Here is a 23919-nt window from a genome sequence, read left to right on the forward strand (position 1 = left end):
AGTGTAGCTAGATAATACCAACTATCCCGTGGCTTAGCTTAATTAAAAACAAATATAAAGTAGACACATTTAGACAGAATCTGATCTAATGATACGCGACAAAGTGACCGACTATGGTACCCCTTGATTACCCCCAATTGTAGTATTTAAGAAACAAAGATCCAGGTCGTGTACTTCATTCCTTTGTCATAAGGAATTAGGAACGAGGAAGCAAAGCGTTTTGTGCGAATAGGCGGTATATCAACGACATAAGGATGGAGTGTTTCGAAATTTCTAGTTGACGGAAAAAGATCAGCGAAAAACAAATTAAATTTAAAAGTTCCGAAAGAATAATAAGTGCTTTTCTCCAGTTCCTAATAACCTAAGCGGCTGGAGGGATCGGAGGATATCTAGCTCATACATATCATACGCTCTCCGGGCTAGTGTCGGAGATGCCGGAATATCCGAACATAGCTTCCGACGTAATGGGCAACTCACGTGTTCCCCGTCTCCTCACCTTAGGTCCTCGTCTAGACTGCTACTAAGACGCGGTAACTGCTCTGGAATACCCTATCTTTCGGGTCGGTAGATAGGGACAAGTCGACCGGACATTTATCATCAACCCATTTATATGTTCCACTGCTGGGCACGGATCTCGTCCCAAGGCCAAGCTGTAGGCCATAGTCCGCCACACTGGCCCAAATGCGAGTTCGGGACTTTACACGTTTCCCGAATGTTGTAAACCTTCTTCGACGTGCATATTTCATCACGATGTCTTCCTTCGCCGAAAAGCTCGTGGTAAATTTCAAATTAAATTTCGCACATAAACTCGGAGAAACTCAGGGGTGCGCGCTCGGATCCGAACCCACGACCTCTGCTAGAGGGGCAGTAGGTCAAACCATCAGACTATCACGGCTGTATTGATCGGACAAGTGGAAGTAAAATATGAAATAATATATTTTATGACTAAAATTCCTTCACTAACCGGGAAAAGAGCTTGAAGCTCTGACAGCTGACCAAGTATCCATCAAACATGGTTAAGAACCTAAGAATGGTTCAATTGCCCTTCAAATACAAAAAAAAACCGCTGTGAGACCAGTCCATTCGTTTGTGAGCTACGACGCCACAGGACAGACACACAAATACACAGATATAGACTTCAAACTTATAATGTCTTTCTCGGTCGGGAGTAAAAAAAAAAGTCATCGTTCTTCCGTTGGATGAGGTTACCAAAACAAAAAAAATGTCGCCAATACAATTTCACCCTATATGCGGAAGGTCCGGGTAGTTGTTCCCAGAAGGGACTCGACTCCTGGAAACCTGTCCCGCGAGATGAGGTTCTTTCACCCTATATGGGCATACGAAACGTCAGAAGATCCGGGTAGCAGTTCCCAAGAAGGGATTCAACTCCTGGTTGCCTTACTGAGCTCTCTGTATGCTCAGATTTCTCTACCCAATAACAAAATTGTGTTCGAGTAGTGGTGACTACTCGAACATTTTCCCTCGAAAAAAGATTTTCAAAAGATTTCAAAAGATTTTCCCTCGAATGGTGATTCGAGGGAAAATCTTAACACCGCGATTCAGAAATAACGCCAAATAGGTCAATGCCATCTAGCGGATTCTTAGAGAACTAAAAGTGAACAATCTGGCTTAAGGCCGTCTATTACATAAAGTAGGTTTGTTACAGAATTCATTTAAAATAATAAAAGATTTCCATAATACATTCTTGTTATTGGTAACTTTCATTCGATAACTGTGATCTGAATAACGTTTGTGGCCTTTGCCGATCGAGAATTACAAGTAATCGTACTGGTGTGACGTCATTTCGGTTCGGTCAATAAAAATGAAAGAAATCTTACGATATCCAATCGAATCGGTCGACAACAGAGTTATCGTCAAGTTCTGAATCGACCTGCAGGTGTGGTAGCTGTAAAGTTACCTACCTAACTGGGTGACGAAATAATTTCATACGTTTTTTCACAAAGATCCGATAAACAAGCACATAGAAAAATTCGTGAGGTCCGCTGGTTCGTTCCGTGGCTTAGTTGGCATAGCGTCTGCCACGGTTTGCTAAAAGACGTCGGTCCGAATCCGAACTATGACAAACTAGTAGAGTAATTTCACAAGAAATAATTGAATATCAATTCAATACAAATTAAATTAGTAACCTACTAATTTTCATATTGAAATGATCTCATTCATCATTCATTATATACCATTATTTAACTATAATAAAAAACTGTCATTTGTATTGTAAATTGTGTAACAATTAGAATAAGGCATGGGACTTATATGTACTCTAGAACAAACATCCTGAAATTAAATAAAGAGCAATAAAACCTAGTGAGATCCGAATATCTCCGAAAGACAACCCTGTTTCTTCAAAGTATATGATTCGCGAGGCTCTGTGCCGCATTCTGATAGAACCCGACCTACTTAAGGCGTCTCTTTGAAATTGTGCGTTTGCTTACATTTACAATAAGCTCGACGACGCCTGTGAATTTGTTCGCGTAAACTAGTTTTCGTAAATCATTTCTCTTTCCTGTTACTGTCTAATGAAATGTGGTACTTAAGTCTGTTCCAATCCATGTTAAACAATAAGTAAACAAAACTGTTTGGTTACAAAGCAATCACTCAATAAATAGAATAAGTAACACTGTCACGTATATTTCGAAGATTACCACTTTTTCCAACAATATTCATTTGAATAGCATCGTGAAATTGTATTTGAAAAATGGTAGTCCAAAAGTGAGGTTATTTTTAAACTATGCAACTATGACTTGTCTATGCATTGTGGTGTACGAAAAAAAAACATTTGGTTCTTTCAATTAAACTTTATGTAATCGATTAAGTAAATCGAAAATTTCTATGGCAATCGAATGAGTGTAAGGATTTGAAAGAGGATTTTTAATTTTTTTTATTTATGTCACAAGGTGACGGCCGCAGTGGCAGTGCCCTTCAGATCTTTGCGATTTAAAGCTCTGAGTTGCAATGCAACTGTTATGAACAGGCGTGTAGCTAACCATCAGGCGCACAACTTGTTCGCCCGTAACTTGATATTATAAAAAAAGAATGAGAGATTCTTCACTTTGTTATCTTTACACTTAATATATTTATGTAATTTATTTAAGTTTACTCGTATATTAATTTTAATCTAATTGTGTTAAATATTTCATGTTTGATTTGTTGTTGTGTATGATTTTATTTTTATTCCTTTTTTTCCAGTTATTTTTATTTTAATTTTTTGTTTTAATGTAGCTTCATCTTTTTTTATCTTCATTTTATTACTGTGTATATTTTTGTTGTGGCGTAGTAATAAAAAAATTCTATTCTATTCTATTCTAATGTTTTTTTCATTTTATCCAGGCGCTGCCATCTACAGTTTTAAATATATACTAAAGTTAATTTGTATGAATTGGTACCCCAGGCTATTTGTTTATTCGAATTTTGGTTTTGTTTTTCAATTTTTTTTTACAAAATTCGGAGAGCCTAATATTAGTAAATAAATATGGCTGTCTACAAAAATAACAGAAAATGACCAAAAATACAGTATCCATTGGAGGTATCGAAATTGTCTTTGATTCAACGAGTTCATTCAACGAGATCCTCTGCATCTTCTGCTTGGGTCTGGCGATCATACATAGGTACACGCCACCACTGGGTTTCGAATCGTTGACCTCTCAACCTCCACCACTGTTAGAAGCAGCTACCGCTCACATCTCGTCTTATTTTACGTGGCAGGAATTTCATTTAGACGAGATGTAAAAATCCTATTCTCTCAAATAAAATATGACCCCATTATTTGGCACACTGTACAATCTATGGATTGGAGAAATTTTTCGGAGAAAAGATTATTTGCCGGGCGTAGTCGTTAATTTTTGAAGCAAATTAAAGGACAGGATGGATGGCCATAAATTATTCATCAACGTTTAATAATAAAACGTTCAAACCAAATTTAACAAAGACAAATTTCATAATGTAAATCTGATTGATGCATTAATAAAACCGGATGAATCACGATTTATGAATATATTGTTTGATCATGTCGTCCTTAAATTGAATCTTTATATAGATATCGTACTACTTTTTCTAAATATAGTCTTTATATAATTATAAACGCGGAGTAGCAAATTAATTGGACGCGGATTACCGCAAAGTAAAGCCTGCATAATAAAATTAATAGTTCTATAGTGCTAGAACGACAAGGCATTGTGCATTTTAACTGCCTCCATGCCCGATCGGTTACCATGCTGGTCTGTCACTTTTTCAAGGAAGTACTGCCACAGTTGCAGAGCCAATCAGAGTTTCAAAACGCAAAGATCGAAGGGGCACTGCCGCTGCGCCCGCCACCCTAAGACATAAATTGATAAGTCCCATGTGCCTGTGATTTCAACAGCACGCTTACCCTTCAAAACCGGAACGCAGCAATGCTCAAATTACGGCTTCGTAACAGAAATGGGTAGCAACAGCATCCGGTAATTTATTAACACACACCCACAGGCAACCAACGGAGGGCAAGAAGAAAAAGCGGAAGCTCATCTCTGGAGCTGTGTCGTCAATACCACTGAGTAGACGAGTGTGACGAGGCCGGCTTCAAAACGGTGGAAAAGAAAAAGAAGTATCTGGCTTCGACTGGCATCTATTGCGTCCAGCGGTACCGACGACGTTGCTGTACGTGTCACGACTTCATTACTCCGCAAAGTCTGCCGATATTGTGGAGTACATACGGGTGAAAGCCAAAGCTGCCCCGAGAATCGAGCAGTTGGAGTCCCGCCACAAGGTGAATTTTAATTCATTTGTGGTGAGAGTACCAACTCAACATCTGATGTTTCTGAGGACGGCTATCGGACACCCACGTTGCGTCAAACGTAGCGGTCCACACGTGTAAATAAATAAATAGTTTGTATTATATTATTATGTATGTTAGTCTATAAGGTATGTGATTTACGGGTCTTTTGTAACCCGAAAATAAATAAATAAAAATAAAAAAATTTAATAATTTGGGTCCTAATGCAAATATTGTTCTATTGTAAAATTCTAAATTAGGGCGTTGTTGGGCCGGGTATCAGTTTTACTCCTTATGTATCTAGGCTATCTAACCAAATAATTAAAGTTGACATTAAAGTTGCCGAGATATCATTTGACAAAAACACATGCTTCATAAATGCATGCCAATGGTAGGGTTAGTATTTTCAATTTTCTAAAGTAGGGTACGCAAATTTCTCGCTGACCCACACCAAACATGGTCCTGACACATTTCTTCTGGGTTTTAAATAGTGGCAAATTATGAGTTGCAGAAACGTTTCCCTAGAACAGGAGTCCATATTGCAAACTAGAAGTTACTTATGCGTAATAAGAATACAAAATATATTGAAGATATATTGTTAATTTACTTCTTCTTCCTGTCCTTATTCCACGCGTTGGGGTCACCCCATCTAGGGGTCGGCACAACATGTATTTTTCTTCCATTTTTATTTAGCCTTTGTTATCCATGTCATCTTTCACACAATCCACACATCTTTTCTTTAGCATTCCTTTACCCTTATTGTCTATTTACTATCACGCAGAAAACAATAAACAGTTCTGACCCTGACTACCTGTGAACCGTATGATCTTTACTTCCAATGCTTTTATAAAAATAATTACACGACAAAATATAGGTGAGAGTACACAATAAGCGGTTAAGTGTTCTTTTTGTAAAACAAATTGAGCCATTGAATTTTTAATTAAAAATTCCTAACAGCTCTCAAAAAAATATTCGCTTCAAACTATCATGGGCAAAAGTGTTTGCTAATAAAACGGGTCGTTCAATACGGTCTGCGCTGTTTGCCCCGGCACAGCCGCCGGCAAATCCCGCTGTCCGGGATATCCAGGAATCGAAATCCGGAACTCCGCAAAAGCGAGATCGCCGCCGTAAAGGGTTTACGTAGAGTTGTGGTTTGAGTAGCAGTTCTTACTATTATGAGATGTTTGATCATGGACGAAAAACTTGGGGCGACTGCTGTTTCTCCGACGCAAGACTATAAGTCTGTCTTTTAGAAGACGGAGTAAAATGACAGTGATGCTTTATACACTGCTAAATATCGACTGAATATTGGTCACGCTTATGGAACAAATTACCGAACTTGTTTCATACGAATCATCCTGGACAACTGAGCTTCATCCATACATTCACTGTATTTATTCACTATATTTATGAAAAATACAAAAAGGAGACATATTTTCAAGTTATTCATTTTAATTCAATATAGATAATCAAATTCGGTTGTTCTTGTTAAAATGTATAGAAATAAAAATTTCTCTCCTACTAGTTTGGCCAAATGTCAAAATAAGAATAAAGAAGGCAATAACGTAATTAGTAATCATTAGAACATCGTAACATTTACAACTAAGTTATTTTTGGCCTAAACTTCATCATCTTTCAAAATCTATCGATAAAACTATCGACAGACTATAGAGAGCAGATCTACCGCCCACTAAATAAAACGCGGTTAAGTGACAAAAGATCAAATGCCAAATGGTTTGAAACAGCAAAAAATAGAGCACAAAATTCTCTTTTAAAAAACAGTTAAACTAAGTTAACGTGTTCGACATATCGGAACTGATCCTAACGGTGTACAGCTGAAATATCAACTGACGTACGATCTTCCTCAGTTTTCTTTTTATTTTAATAAATAACAGATACACGCTTGGCCACAATCTCATCTGATATTAAATGATGTGACCTGCGACTATAGTACAATAGCAATACAGCTCCTTGTGAAAGAGTTCGTCCAGGGAATTACTGCTGCCTTACCTATTCCTGCCGCCAAGCAGTAATATAAGCATTAGAAGGGTGCTGGTGAAATTACAGGCAGGTGGGAATTGTCAACATATATCTCAGGGTGATGGCCGCAGTGCTGTTTTCCTCGAATCGAAAAGCTCACGGTAAATTTCAAATGAAGTTTGCAAATTAATTCTGAAGACTCAGAGGTGCGAACCCAGATTCGAGGTCACAGCCTCTGCTTGAGAAACAGAAGGTCACACCTTCAAGGCTATCATGGCTTTATGGCGTAGACAGCCACGATAAACAAAGGGCGTTCAAGATATAGTGACACATTTAACAAGTGTTACCATATCCATGTCAAAATTTTTGAGATATAAATTCCTGGGATGAAAGCCCTAACATCTGTTAAAGGGATCTGTTTATTCAGTATAGTGGGGACATAAATAGAGTATTATAAAACGATTCACAAGTGATTCGTTCATTAATTTATTCATAATACAATATACAATTGCGCTTGAATGTCAACTTGCAGCTAATTAAACAATTTACATTATACAAAAAAAAATAACAATAATATTAATTCACAACATTGTCAATTAATTAATTTAAAACTCTTCAACCGAGTAACAGCATTTTTCCAACAATAAAGATGTCAATTTTTGTTTGAAAACGTTTATGTCGTTTATAATTTTAAGGTCCATGGGCAATTTATTAAACAATTTCACAGACTGATACTGGGGACAGTGCGTCACAATGTTTAATTTGGGATCGATAAGATTTTTAAAATTTTTCCTCCTAGTATTTTCTCGTTCACCTTGCTCTACATTTGATTCAAAGTTGCTTCTCCTTTTTAAAAGTCCCGTCAGCAATACCAAGTTATATAAGCTTGGTACCGTGAGTATACCTAACCTAACCTTTTTTTTTTTAACTGAACCTAACATCCTGAAGTGTTGCTGAGATGACTCCCAAGGTGGAACCCGTACCATAGTGCGGATGGCCCTATTTTGCAAGTTTAGATGCAATCAAAGCATGATAGAGCGACCTTAATTGTTCTCTAGTAAGCATATCTCTCAAACTACGCAGTCTTCCTGTTAAGTTCGATTGCCTAATACATAGATAGCAGTGAGAGTGCATCTCTAGTCGCAACCCTGACGGAGTTGGAAAGCTCGTAACACAATGTCACTTCTAGATGCTCTTTGGTTTCAAGTTCGAAGCACTATTAAAGAGAAGTCTTTAGTTTTGTATTAGAGCTCGGATTTGCATTCAGACAAAGCAGTTTACGTTAGTAAATTGACTACGTTTTTGTTTACGTTTACGTTAGTTCTTGTCTACTTAACATCGGGGCCGCCGCGCAGTGGTCGTGTGCACGTGTTTGGAGACCGAACTGTTCTAGTATAACTTCATAATAGAATACTAAAAAAAACTGTCCTCAAAAGTTCGTGGAAGTTATCCCCTAGAGCCATCCTTAGAGGCGGAATATTCTCTTCAAATTTACCTACCCTCTTTGCAACAAAAAAAGAATCATCAAAATCGGTTCACATGTCATACATACAAAAAAATACAGCCGCATTGAGAACCTCCTCCTTTTTTTCCAAGTCGGTTAAAAATTATAGCTTTTATTCATAAAATTTGGAAATAACTTAGAGAAAAAAGATATGAATTTTTAAAAATACGTGGAGACAATGGAAGGCTCAGGGTAACACGACTTTTTGAGATTTTATTTTAAGCTTCAACATTTGCCATTATTTTGTTTAACGATTAACTTCAACTGGAGACAATTATGGACGAAAGGTACAATAATCTTGACACAGATAACATGACTCTCAACTTCAAAAGTTCTCAGAAAATTCAAGAACTAATTGTCTCAACGTTAGAGAAATCATGTTAGTGCAAGCGAGACTTCCAAATTATATGTCAAAATCTGAGTTATACTACGTTTAAAAATAAATACCCACAACGCATTTAATTTTTTGAAGCAGTAGTAGTATAGAGTAACATATTAATGTTCATTACTAACATAATCTTAAAAAAAAATGTTGTTTCAAACAACTTTCCCTAGTTAAAAAATATACATCCTCTATAATTAGAAACTATATGGAAAAACAAACTTGGGCATTGTTCTTTTATAATGTTATATTATATAATAAGTTCAAAATGACGTGATCTTCATTTTATGCAGAAATGCGAATAATTACTAGAAGAAATGGGGCACTTTTCCCACCCCCTCTTATTATTCTCATCGACTAGCGCTTCCATTACAGTACAGTGGTTATTCTAAATGGAAATGAGTGGCATGTTAAATTTTTATTCAAGTCGTAAAGTTGAACTGGAGCACTGGAATTTCATATTTTACCAAACATTTCATTGTTATTTTAGTTTCCTGCTTAGACATTATTTGACTACAGAAATTTATGCAGTTTTCATGTCAATTTTTTGTTTTTAAAGGCTGCTGTGACCTTTTTTTGACGTCGGCGTGCTACATATGGCTGGCCGACTGGCGGATTGATGCAGTGCCGGCCTGAGGCTAGATTCAGGTGCGAGCGAAATACAATTATGGTACTGAACAGAGGCAGCTCGTAGGAGATTTCAGTGGGAGTTCACTTACGTATACATATTTGAAATAAAAATGAAACTCATATTATATTGTTCCATTTTAAACAATGCAACTACACAACACTACGCTTCTTATAACTATCGGGCGCGCACGGCACGGCAACGTCGTGCGGAGCGCCGCTCAAATATTGCTTATTTTCTCATAATGATCTTGTGTTTCACGTATTGCGCCGTAAAGAAACTTCTCTTTCGCACTCATAGAATTCAGTAGTTTGTAAACAACTTCGGTTCATAGGAGTCAGTATGTTAAGTAAATTAAAGAGAAAGATAAAAGTCTAATTGTATGTTTGTCGATAATTAATAAAAAAAAAAATACTGCGGCTGCTAATATAATATGAAAGCATTTTTAATCATTTTATTTTGGAGGGTTGGATAGGAGTGGGAGTTCACTGCACCAAAAGTTAGTCGTGTGTGTATGCTCGAAATTCAAATGACCTCGATAACATCGTAAGTCTCATTTGTCGAATGAAAACAATCATGCTCATTGGCTTGCACTAACTTATTAAATGATGAGGTCATTCGATCTGGTGGCTGGAGCGCCCGCTTCGTTCGCTCTACGGTAGGACCGGCTTTATGCTTTGATTCGGGAGTGACCACATGCAGAATCAGTTTGTGAAAAAGTTTTATGTCCATGCAATGAGAGTGATAAGGAAACGTCCTTATCGCACAACGGCGCGTTTCACTTCCAACGCGAAATAAGCGACGTTTTTATCACATGGACATAACTTTTTTTCTGGCCGGCTTGATGGGATTCCGTGTCGATAAGTGTGGTGACTACCTTATTCGCCGAAAGTATATTTATTATTCATTGCGTGGCCGATCATTGGTAATAGGTAAGAAGCATAAACAATGCATAATTAAATTCTTGACTCGTTTTTTACCGAAGTCACGCGACGAAGTAAGCACGTTCGGAAGAAAAAACAAATAGAAGTTACAATTCCGCCAAAGCATACAACACGTCACGCGCCTCAACCTTTGTTTGTCGTTACAATTGAAACACGTTTCAACATCTTTTCATGTTTTGCTACACAGAAAAAGTTCTTTAGATAATTAATGTTTAAAAAGTTTAATAAAAATGTCTCCTTCAAGAGTGTTAGATACTCACTGTAAGGCTGGGGCCGTCCGCCGGTGTACTGTGGTGACTGCAGCAGGGGAGCACTGCGTTGCACTGGCTGGACATCCTCTGATACTGTAAACAAAACAAAATAACATCAATCTAAATGTTCTGGAGCAGTGGTAGCGGGAGCGGGCCTTTAAATGGTGTAACAAGAGGACAAAGGCGGTCACAACATTAAGTGACATGACGTCTTACTTCAGTGACGACGGATCTATACATAACGTGAAAACTACCTATAGGCATCACGGTTTTATTTTTCTTATCAATAAAAAAGCAATGATGTGACCCACGATGGTACACGTTTATCTTTAACAGCCTTAAGGAAGCCACCACGCTAATCGACATGGATTAAGTCGGCCAGAAAAAGTTTCGCTGGAAGGATGGAGTCGCCAAAGACCTTAAAAGAGCTGAAAATCTCGAATACCAAAAGAAATGGCGTACAGTGGTGTCGGAAGTTAAGGTCCACTTTAGATAACTGAGTCAGCGAAGTAAACAAGTAATGAAAAGCAGTTTTAATTATTGCATGGGAATAAAGATTTTTCTAGACCGACTCAAGCCGATTACACGTTAATGAGTGTGATGACTCCTTAAATTTTACGGAATTTTCGGGACATTTTGTATTCCTTGCATTCATATAACATATTCATACAATAATTCACAATTTAGTCCAAACATGTACAAAACACGAGTATTTCTAACAATTTACATTATCATAGGCACTCATCCGCCCACGCTTAAAGCACCCCCCCACCCCTAATTATACCCACAGCAGTTTGCCTGAAAAAAACCACTCATTAACTAGGACGGAGACTGACGACGACAAAGATTGCAAGATGGCGGATTTATTAGGGAAAGATAAGGTAAGGTTTTCTTACAAAAAGAAAAAGATTACGTGCATGTCTACAACTATTATTAAAATAGTAATTAAATGGGGTAATTGTACATTCGTGGTAATAGTATTTTTGCCTTCAAATTTCAACTACGTGGTGTAAGAAAGTGGTGCAATAATACTCGTGTTTTTACAAAATTTTATAGGTTCTCTGTAGTACTTATATCTCCATATAAAATTATATATTATTATCCTCTTTCAAAGGGGCTCTACTGCTACTTCCATGAATTTTGATGGTACTTGGAAAATAGATTTTGAAAAATCGTACAGTACCTAGATAAAAGCAATTTTCATGATTTTTTTCATGCCATTCGACCTTGTTTCTGATAAAAACCAAAATCTCTATAGGACCAAGTAAGGTAAGTACTAGAAATGTCAGAAATAGCAAAAAACTTTACAACAGAACATTCTCGATTTGACCAGATAATGTTCTTTCAAAGATCATTTTTCTTCTTGAAGAATATTCTTCTCTAGTAGTAAAAAAAAAAATTATGTACAAAGTTAGATATTTTACTTTCAGGTTATTCGTTTTAGCCTGTTTTCAGGATTTTATGTGATTGGACAAAGTACATCCTATAATGTAACAAATTAGCACATTCTTCAGAAAATATCCTTATGTGTATCATATATTTTTTGTAGGACCGTTATTTAACAATAAGTACCTAAAGCATTTGATCTTGCAAAACAGTTTTCCCCCTTCTCCTCTGATGACTCGCCTTTAATACGAGAGTTATCGTTATTTTAGTTAATACATTATACTATCTATAATGCCTGGAGGAGCTATTGGTCCATGAAAGATCTTATGGGGGTACTCTCCCAATATCTCTCAAAAAGAAGCTGATGCATCCTTCCCATACAAACTTATGGCGCGCAGACTTGGTCACTTACAAAGATCCAATAGTCCAAACTAAGGGGTCTGTCAACGAACAATGGAGTGAAGCATGCTTGGTGCATGCATGCATGGTTGGCAACGGACCGAGCGAATTCGGAACACCCCAAACTCAAATTGCTGATGTAGCTCAAAAAGCTGCGAATCTGAAATGGAGTTGGGCTGGTCATGTCTGCCGCATGCCTGAAGACCTGTGGGCCAAGGTAAACACCCAATGGAGCCCTAAAAGAGTAAGGCGCCGTGGCAGGCCGAAGAAGCGAAGAGCCTACGACAAGTTTTGGGTCCAGTTAGCTCAAGATCGGGATCAGGAGGAGGTCTTTGCCCAGCAGTGGAATACATCGGGCTAAATGTAATGTATTACTATCAATCTTGTCAAATCAAAATACTGGAAGCCCCTGCACGTGAAAATCTAACCCCATACCACCTCTAATTGATTAGTAGCAGTAGAGCTTCTTGTGAAAGAGTTCGTCCAGGGAAGTACTGCCACCTTACCTATTTCTGCCGCCAAGGAGTAATGTCAGCATTACTGTGTGGGTGCTGGTGAAATAACAGGCACATGCGACTTGTCAACTTATTTCTCAGAGTGACGGGCGCAGTGGTAGTGCCCCTCAGATCTTTGCAATTTCAAGCTCTGAGTGACACTGTAACTGTTATGGACAGACGTGTAGCTTACCATCAGGCGCACGACTTGTTTGTCCCGTCACTTGATGTTATAAAAAAAAATCCCCACCCACCACCACTCAGCCACCGAAGCCAAAAATTTTTAATTTATTTTTATTATAAATTTTTATTGAATTGATATTCAATTATTTTTTGTGAAATTACTCCACTGGTTTGTTGTAATCATTAATACAAAGATCGAACACTCAGAAAAAATTCCTTCGATCCGGTCGTATTCGAACCGACGTCTTCTTGCATACCGTGTCAGACGCTATACCAACTAAGCCACGGAACGAACCAACGACGGACCCAACGAATTTTTCTATGTGCTTGCGTCGTGTCTTTGTACTTGGTTTTTCAACGACTTTTTAGACGTAGCGCCATCTATGAAAGATTTATCACCCAGTTAGTACCTTTACAGCTACTAGTCCTGGCGAGAGATGTCGCTATTCACTGTATTTTAAATTTTTTATTGAATTGATATTAAATTATTTTTTGTGAAATTACTCCACTGGTTTGTTGTAATCATTAATACAAAGATCGAACACTCAGAAAACAAATTTTATTATGTTTGTATTACTACAGATTACTCCGAAGAATACCGACACATCATCATCATCATCAGCCTATTGCAGTCCACTGCTGGACATAGGCCTCCCCTAATGCACGCCATTTCGCCCTGTTCTCGGCTTGACGCATCCATTTCCTGCCAGCAATCTTCCGCAGATCGTCACTCCATCTGGCTGGAGGGCGTCCCACACTACGTTTGCCAAGTCGTGGTCTCCACTCAAGAACTCGTTTACCCCAGCGGTTGTCGGTTCTTCGGCAGATATGTCTTGTATTGTTTCACGCGAGTGCTTGTATTGAAACCTGATCAAGGGAAGAAAGCTAAGATTGAACCTAATAGATTCCTGAGCGTTGCGAGGGTTTTAAGGCACGAGACGCAAAACAACTTTGCTGCCGAGCGAAACACACAACTTTTCACCTCACTATAGCGAGGAAAATGGTAAATGAAAGAAAAACTAAATTAGTTATCGTTGTCAATTTAATATCAACAAATATAAGAATATACCAACGGATTTATATTACATAAATAATGTACGACAAATCGCGTAGTTGAACGTGTCATTATGTTTTTTTCATCGAAAGAAACAGATGGACCACAGTCCATCGTCAAGTTCGAATTTCAAAAACCTTTTCCAAACTCTCTTGCGCGCAGATTTCTAATGAGATAGAAAGCCTTTCCGAGCCACTGAGGTGAAAATATTATTTTTCTGGCTAACGTCGTTCAATGTCATAAACATTTTCACGCCACGAATTATTATTGCACCTATTTGTTAAACGTTTCACATGTCGGTAAAGTACAACACACACGATACTTCTAGCATCGGCACTTTGATATTGTAATTAGAAACCGTCAAGTTTCACTCCGTCGCTATATTACGGAACGCGAATATGAATAATGACACTCTCAAGGAGCCTTCAAATTAGACGTTTATAGCGTTACGAAAATTGAGTTACTAATTATTTTCATAGGATGTCTAGTCGCAGTGCACAGTCACAAATTGTTGCAGTCACAATTACTGAAGTAAGATGTAACGCGCCACAGTTGCGCTACAACTAGGGCTTCTATAAGCGTCTATTTTAAAGGCCCCCTTACAGCACGTGTGGTGCACTGGTCAGTTCTGACATCGATAATGAACAGAGATCCGAGTTGGTGGAATATATTTACCAAAACCTCAAGTAACACACATAGAGTGAATAATATTTTGTATTCTGTAGTTGTGCCAATGAATAAATAAATAAATAAATAAATAAATAAATACCTCCTTCTGAAATACCGGGTCGATTACAAAATATAGAAACCAAAATAAAATAAAGATATTTTCATGATATTATTCCAACCACGATATTCATGTATTTTATGTAAAAATATTGCGCAAGTTTGTAATTATTATTTATAGATATAGAGATTGAACAAACGCAATGGAAAATTCATTTCATCTGACTGGATTAGAAGCAGCATCTGTTGCCACACCAAGGGGCCACCGCTCTTAATAAATGTATTTTTTTTTTACAATTATACTTGTAACTTAGTTATATTTTTACATATAATATTAAATTTTATTCTTTATATAGTACCGAAGAGTAATTCCGGGATATCAGAGGTAGGAATTATCCACGTCTTGCATTACTCGAGTGTTAGGAAGTTGTCCGAAATTTTCCAAACTAGTGGAAAATTATCGAGTTCTTAGGTTTTCGCGATTGTCACACATGGGAAATGAAACTATTTTTCCGGATTTAAATCGCGTGTATTTGTTTTTTCAAACAAACCGACATTTCGGGCCATTTACAGGTCCCATGGTCACGGTTGACTGAGGTGGTACAAGCCTTCAACCAGTTATGTCTAATATTAATAATAACTAAAAAATATTATTTAAATGAATGGTAAAATAGAAGATGGACAATTTTTTTTCCGGATCTATATCGCGTGTGTTTGTTTTTTAAAACAAACCAATGTTGACCACCGTTAGTCACGGTTGACGCAAAATAGTTTCATTTGCAATTTGTAACAATCGCGAAAAATTACACTTATAAAAAAAAATACGGAGGGTCCATTGGATTCCAATCTTTATTGAAACTATGATTCATAATCTGAGGATTATGTATCACGGTCGATTGATTCCTAGAGTAAACAGCATCGGCATCATGAGTTTAACAATTGTATCGCCCTCGTTATATGGGATCTACGGAACCGTGTCATCAAAGATGCCAATTATCGTGAAAAACCCTCGAATGTGTGACAGTCCAACCGACCTTCCGTTTCGGACGCTAAAAGTATCGTGTGTCACGGGCGTTACAGCATTTTTTAACACTTACCCAAACATGTCAGCCACAACATCTTCACGTCGTCAACTTGTCATGACAAGCCACTCCTTCCCTGCACATATAAAAAAGACGAACACACTCGTATCATCTCTTTTTAACTCCTTGATTTTATCTGTCTATCTCTTTCTCGTATTAGCGTTAACGATGCATGCCAATTTCATGAAAAGCTACAAAAATAGAACAATTATATAAAGAAAATATATTCCAATCTTTTGGTTCTCATAAACATCGATTTTTGTGGTGTCTTTTTGAGGCATGTCTCTGTTGTGTTGTTCTGGTGTGCTTTTTTCGGTAATAAATTCAATATGACGGCGATTTTTCTGTTCTCTGTCTTCTTCATTTTTTTGGCGTCTATAAAACCTTGAGTGTGATTGTCTTGTTCTTATATGTGCATGGAAGATTCTTTTTTTAATATAATTAACAATGCTTATATAGATAACTGTAGTACGGTAGGAAAAAAAGGTTCACCAAAAAACTTAAAATCTATAGAAAATTCTAGAGAAAATGTACTAAAGCTGTGTAGAAATTATCTATAAATAAAAATCTTTGAAATCAAACAATAATCTCTTTTAAATAAATCAAAGCCAGCAAGTCAATATTGCTAAGAATATGGGAAGTACGGGCAGGGAAACATTTTTCTCCCCGCTAATGATTGGTCCATGATCACGTGATCAGAAACCAATGCAATTGGTTGATTCAGTTTCCTGTGAATATATAATTAAATTACACTTCAGAAACAAAACTATTGTTGTCTCTGTCTAAAACGAAAGCATTTCTATATTCATCATTTTCCATCTTATGGTGAACCTTCCCTTTCGGGTGTACAATCTGTATGTTAATAGTTAAAACTGTTGTGGATGCATATAACTATGTAAAAGCTAGCTAGATAAGTAGGTATAGTGAAGCTGTCAACACTGCAATGAAAAAAAGCGTTTCGGATGTTGCCATTTCAACATGCAATTGAGATTTGATTTAATTGAGCAAATTACAGAATATCCAAGTCCGAATAATAATGTAGCACAAATAGTCAGAAAAATGAAAAATACTTTCCCTTTGTCTACAGACTGAAGTAACGGTAACTCTTAATTTTTGAGAACATATTGACTAGATTGGGGAAGATATATCTTTGGTTAACACAATGATATTTATCAACAAAGGTGCTCATATAAAGCCTGCAGAGGACAACTGAATTTACTGTCAATAAACTAAAAAAAAAATCTGATTATCTCTAATCAATATTTTACTGTAAGACCAAACAGAAGCGCCCTCTGGTGAGCGTCGATAACGCTAGCATTTGTTAAAGAAATTATACACAACATTGAAATGGCAACATTATGTTATTTGTAAGAAAGCGATACATACCAGAGCGTTGTCCCATGCTTGTATTGTTCTGCTTGGAGTACACGTCAAATGTCTAAACCAGTGTGAAAACGAGGCGAAATAATGAGCACGGAGCTCGTTACAGCCAAAAATAAAAGTATACATTTTCGTCAGTAAGGATGATAGTATATTTACGAGTTTCTGAAGCAGAACTTGAGTGTACGTAATGGATCTCGTTGCAAAACTCTTACTTTTAAATAAGGCAATCGCCAGTCTCCAATTCTCCGTCAGGTCGCCTAGTATGGATTTACGGTTCAAGACATTTGACGTTACTTATACTGCTTCTAATGTGGGACAACCATTTATTTAACTTTTGACACATGCATGCCTCTGAAGTTCCGTAGTTATTGACATACAAACATAGACAAAAAATGCAATACTTCCTATAGTCCATCTGTTTAGGTACTTAAATAAATGTAAACAATCTTGAGATGTCTATTTAATGAAATATACATGTATAAAATGATTTAAAATACAAAATACAAATACTTAGCTTCATATGAAATTGCATGCCTATTTTTATACCTATTGATTTGTAAAGCATGTGTTTCAATAAAAAGATGTATCAAGATTGTTTACATTTAGTTAAGTACCTAAACAAATGGACTATAGACTCTTTTATTTTTTAATTTTAGCTATGCGACGTGCTCTTTAGCTCTGATATTTATCGAGCCAACAGATTATGTAACGAAGATTGTTAAAGTTGATAAATTCTGGTGCCTGTCTAATAAATTATAATGAAATGAAATAAATTATAAATAATTATAATACATTTTCATTGTTTATTATAATGAATCGTCGGATTCTTCTCCATATGAACGGGACTCATCACTCTTGAGCACACAAATTGTCAAACATATCATCATGATCCCGAATTCACGATTTAAACTTGTACATAAATAAAATCGATTAATATAAAAAAATCGAAACGGAAACGCATTAGGGCATCACTACTTGATTAGAATTCGAGCTGTCAAAAGTTTAATAAATGGTTGGATGTGGTTGGTTATTTATTTAAATATTCGTAACGGTGATGGTATATCATGTTGTTCTGTATTGTTCCAGAAGCCGGAATAGACTAACGAGCAGTGTTCGTTAACTAAACATCTAAAAAACGAAAGCGTAACTCCCATGACTGACACGACATTGGCAAAGTTCTACAAGAGAAGCCAGAAACTTAAAAATAGAATAGAATAGTATAATGTGGCACAATCAATATTACTAAATACGATCCAGTAATCCAATTTAATGCAATTTATACAGTCAACGTCAAACCTTAGATCGTATTCATATTATTGATTATTGTGTGTCCACTGATAAGGATCAAAGAGCGAAAACGCTAAATTGAACACAAAATGCAAGACATGAGTTACCAGTGTGTGTGTGTTTTACACTGTAAATTCCATTTTGCTTTTTGTGATTAATTTTGTTTACAACTTGGTATACATATATTTCTGTCCTTAGTTAAGATAGTGTCTTTAAATATTCGCATCAATTAAGGTTTTGTAAATTATGTAGACAACTGTTGTAAGATTCATTAATATTTAAATTCTGTAAATATTGACGCGAATACGCTGCCTTTAAATGTAAGTGAATAATGCAGAAAAACAGAGAAGTTTTCTGATGCAATTAGATCTGTGAGAATACTGATTGTCTATGTTCCTTGTGTCATTGTAACAAGGGTTTTATGTAGATTAGCTGAAGGCTTTATTTCCTGCCACGTTATTTGACACCGGAATTCACATTTGTAACCTCCTCCCCTCGCTTAATATGTCCCATAACTGAACAGCTCATAAATAAAAAATAATATAAGCACTTGTGACGTAAGCACTATGTCATATTAGCTTACAATATATTCTCAGAAGATATTCGACTACCGTCTTATTTCTAACTTGAGAGAAATTTGTAACTTGAAGTTAGCGTCTGGTCGGTCAAGTAATCTCTAAGCAAGTTAAAATTACTTTATGAGTTAGGTAAGTTCGGTACCTATTTCTTATATATGTATTATTTTGTTATATCAAGTAAAGCCGGGTACACACTAACTAACTGTAACCGTAAACATTGCATGTTGTGTTACCAAAAATTATACTGTGTTGCTAATGAAGTTGATAACAAGGTACCCATTCTAGCGAGTGAAGACTGCTTTAAGCACGGAAGAAAAAAACTATGGAAATGCTCTAAGTCTCGTTTACTATCAAAATCGATGTCTACAAAACTCACACATTCATAATTTGAAACATTACAAAATCTTGATATTGTTTGGTCGTAGTTTCAAATTTAAAAAGAAATAAAAAATTCTGGATTGTTAATATAATTTAAATTTCACCCTGTTGGCATATCGTTGAAAGTCCAATACTATCTATACCTATTATTGTAAGTTACAACGTTTTGATATTACATTGAAATTTCAATTCATATGCTGCCATCTATCGGTTAATCGACGACGAATATTAGTTATTAATTTAGTTCTCCAAAAAAGAAGCAACTATATTGCAGATGTTATAAGCTTAACTTTCGTTTCTTCCAGAAAATTTCTAACTTAGCCGCTCACGCGATTCATGCGTCTCTGGAAGCATACCACACCTAGAGGTGCCGGTGATGATTTTATACCGATTTATCGGATATCGAAGTTATAACAGGTAAAAGAACTAATACTAATTGCTATTTCGGTAACTACTCTAACAAACCATAAAGTTTTTAATGCCTGGGTCTGTCATTTAAAAAAATAAACAACTTGAAAAATACGTCACGACAATCGTGTGTGTTATTATTTGGGCTGGTGATGTCGGTGTTTATTTATTGAAAACATACCGTAAGTTGCGTTTTTTAAGTTTACCCTGAATATAAATGTTTATAAACTATACTTTAAGGAATAATTTCATGGTAAACATTAGAACCACTCAAACGGAATATTATCATATTTACCCAAGTACACCAAAAATTTCATTAGTGCTTTTTAAGTGCAGGATTTGCGGTGTATTACTGCATTTTATTTGAGATGTTTTTGTTGTAGTACGGAGGGTATTTATTTAGCAATGCAGAATAATAATTTTTATTTTTAAAAACTTGTATTTAAACTGAATCCTTTTCTAATTTGCGAAACCAAGTAGCCGCCATTTTGCGGTAGGAGGAGCGCATCGCGTGAGCGGATAAAATTGAAAATTTATTAAAATTTGCACGAAAGAATGACACAACCATACCATACAAAGCGAAAATGGCGGACTGCAAATTAAATTAAATTAGCAGTAGCAGTACAGCTCCTTGTGAATGAGTTCATCCAATTAAGCACTGCCACCTTACCTATTTCTGCCGCCAAGCAGTAATGTCAGCATGTTCCTGTTATGAAGGGTAAGGGAGCTGGTGAAATTACAGGCACATGGGACTTGGTAACTTATGTCTCAGGGTGAAGGGCGCAGTCGCAGCGCCCCTCAGATCTTTATGATTTAAAGCTCTGAATGGCACTGCAACTGTTATGGACAGGCGTGTAGCCTGATGGTATCGGGTGCACGACTTGTTCGTCTCGACACTTGATATTATAAAAAAAATACGGGTTTTCAATAATTTTTACGTCGACGACGGTAAGCGACAGTGCCAATCAGACCTTTAATCGCAAAGACCTGCGGGACATTGTCACTGCACCCGTCACCCTGAGACATAAAGCTGACAAGTCCCATGTGCCTGTAGTTTCACCTGCATCCATACTCTTCAAAACCGGAACTGTTCACATTACTGCTTGGCAGCAAAAATGACATTACTTCCCTGGACGAACTCTATCACAAGGTGCTCTACTGCTACTAAATGTAGTATACGGAATGAAAAGTTCATATATTGGACTTTATACGGTTTAATTTGCTAAAAAATACTTCCCGCTGCTAAACACTGAAGTTTCCTCTCTATAGAAACTCAGTTTCCCGCCGATAAATAGATTAAGCATCCTAGTCGTTAGTAGTGTTAGAAAGTAACTTGAAGTTAGAAAGTAGTTTGCTTTTTATGGGTTCAAGTTTGGGAAAATTTTAACACCGCGATTCAGAAATCGCGTTCGTTGTGTCAATGCCATCTAGCGACAAAGTTCGGAACTACTTTCAACTAACGTAAGTTAAGTAAAGTTAAGACTAAGTTTTTTACCCATAACAGTTCCTGTGGCATTCGGAGCTTTAAATCTCAAAGATCTGAGGGGTACTGTCGCTGCCTGTCACCCCTAGACATGAGTTGTCAAGTCCCATGTGCCTATAATTTCATAAGCACCCTTACTCTTTAAAGCCGATGAATACTTTCACTAGGCTACTGCTATACTGTTACACAACTATATGGAACTATATTAATCATGAAAAATTCATTTGTCATCATAACCGATTTAATTAGTTCATGTTTTACTAATATAGGGCTTAGATATCACCGTACGGTCTAAAACCAATTGATACAACTGTTCCATCATTTACCATTCCGTTTTCAATTCAAATTACAAGGGGTTTGAATATAGAGGGTACACGGGTTCTGTTAAACTGGCTACAGGTCATTGGAAAGGGTACAGTGCAACGTACCCTTCAGCAGACCCTTTTTGCTTACCCTACGTAACATTTATGCTGGCTAGAGATGTCATAAAAACAGGTGAGCTGTACGTACGAATACTAGACAGCAAATGTTATTTTTTTTATGATATTAAGTAAGGGGATAACAATACGACTTTTCAATTTAGTTCTACCCTAATTCGGTCGACTAGATAGTCCGGAACACTAATGGTACTATTTCTTCTACTAAATTACTTGTATATCATTATGTAGCATGTGTCCGTCAATGTTATTTCTTTGGAGCAAGTATAATACTAGTGATTTATTGATTAACGAAGTGAGTGATAATTCGAAAATAAAAAGTAATAGGTTTGTAATAATCCGGAAATATTGTGACTAAGTAATTTTAGTTTATTTTTGTTGAGTGTCTAGTTTTTTTAATGCACGATTTTCACTCGAGGTCGAGACCTACATCAAAAATACAATGCCCTGAACATTTTTGTGTTACTCAGAAGGACGATTTCGTTTTTTTGAAATCAAGTGACGAGACGAATAAGTCTTACAAGTTAGCCTGGTTGTAAGCGACACACGCCTATCCATAATGAGGAGTGGAGTTTTCATCGCAATTATATGAGGAGCACTGCTACTGCCTCGTCGTCCTGAGACTTACGAGACTCGCAAAGTTGACAAACCAAACAGGAACTTGCACTATTCGTCTTATTACACTATGGTTCCGGACTTTAGTAGACCGAAGATGGAACAATGAGGGTTTTTTTGATAAAAAAAATAGTGCGCATTTGACCTCCATCTCACCTGATGGAAAGTCATGGTCGTCGACCTCATGACGGTGAAGCATGTAAACCTAAATAATGTCTATTCAATCTCCAAGTTATAGCGTTCGGGGAACAACCAGTCCGCAGGCAGGGAATTCCACTCTCCAGCCGCTCGACGTATAAATGTGGAAGCGCAACGCTTCGTGCGAATCCTAGGAATATCCACAATATAGGGGTGGAACATCAGACCACGTCTAGTACCCCGATAATGGAAAGGGGAAGGCGGAATTAAATTATGCTATTCCATCGCGCATTCTCCGTGATAAATCCTTTAGAATACCGATAAGCAGGCAACTTTACGACTGAGAAAGCTTCGCCTCTACTATTTCCGAGTCACCTTATAAGCTTCGTGTGGAACAAGTTGTAAAGTTCCGCTTTCCGAAATGTATCCAACAGACACCCGATACTAGTCAGAAATAAATAGAAACAGAAAAGTACTAACCTACATACTAGGTAGTCCCGTCTCTATTTGACAAGTATCATAGTTCCCTTATGGCAAGCAATTTGTAAGAGCTTGCCGAGTCTATTTCGTTCGATGGATGCCTATCAATCGAGTTTGATACGTTACAGGGCTGTTAAACAGTTTCCGAGAGCGCGCTTTGGGTACGATATATTTTTACATAAGATCAGACGGAGTCTACTGGCGGGTTCTTCTCAAGTGAGAAACCGAATGTTTCGAACTTCAATTTCCAAGTTACGTGCGAATGTTTACAAGTGGAAGAGAGAGCACAATATAACCGTCCCGCTCCGATGATTTATAGCTGAGTCTGGAGAACGTAAATAATCTTACTGTTAGTAGAAGATTCACGTTGGGAAATATGTGATTTCACCAATCCGCTTTGGGACTGCATAGCGTAAGACTAAACCCTTTTCTTTAGACCCAATTGAGTTGGTGATGGGGTTGATGAAAAGCATGATTGTAAATAAGAATTTCACCAATTTGTTTTTTCATGGAAAAGGGTTTAGTACCAGTAAACTCCTTGTGAAAAAGTTCTTCCAGGGAAGAACTGTCGCCGATATTAATAGAATCTTTGTCCTGCAGAAACGTCCGGTTAGGGAAATTTACGATCTGGGCCCCAGAGTGTCTTTGAAAGATAACTATAAAGATATTAACATTCTTACACTAACGTCATAGTACATTTATGAAAATGTTGTTTATGTCAAGTGAAAAATACTGACTGAGATAACATTAATGCGAGGAATAAAAATAAACTAGCTGGTCTTGACAGTCGTCTCCACAAAGTCTCACATTCATTTAAGGGGCAATGTACACGCTAGATTCTGATTGACATTCAAAAACCATGTACGAGGTGTAAAACTATAGTGAAACAAAATGTTTCCACTAAAGGCATTGACTTACAAATAAATGGACGACGGGTCTAATACAAAAACCACG

General features: G+C 36.9%; 1 protein-coding gene across 5 annotated transcripts in view; it reads right to left on the minus strand.

The window, feature by feature from the left end:
* LOC113228797 (heterogeneous nuclear ribonucleoprotein L) overlaps positions 1-23919 on the minus strand; it is a 111269-nt gene that overhangs the window by 38238 nt on the left and 49112 nt on the right. For 4 of the 5 annotated variants that reach the window (XM_026462185.1, XM_026462184.1, XM_026462183.1 and 1 more), the window contains exons 1-2: positions 15794-15854; positions 10464-10547 (exon numbers count right to left, since the gene is read on the minus strand). In XM_026462185.1, coding sequence (XP_026317970.1) covers positions 10464-10547; positions 15794-15815 — 106 coding nt within the window. In that variant the 5' untranslated portion in view covers positions 15816-15854. Of the gene's footprint in view, positions 1-10463; positions 10548-15793; positions 15855-23919 lie in introns of those variants that run through there. The other variant, XM_026462187.1, reaches the window with a different exon arrangement.

Source organism: Hyposmocoma kahamanoa, unplaced genomic scaffold (genome assembly GCF_003589595.1).
Source record: "Hyposmocoma kahamanoa isolate Upper Pololo Valley unplaced genomic scaffold, ASM358959v1 240, whole genome shotgun sequence".
Classification (NCBI taxonomy): Eukaryota; Metazoa; Arthropoda; class Insecta; order Lepidoptera; family Cosmopterigidae; genus Hyposmocoma; species Hyposmocoma kahamanoa.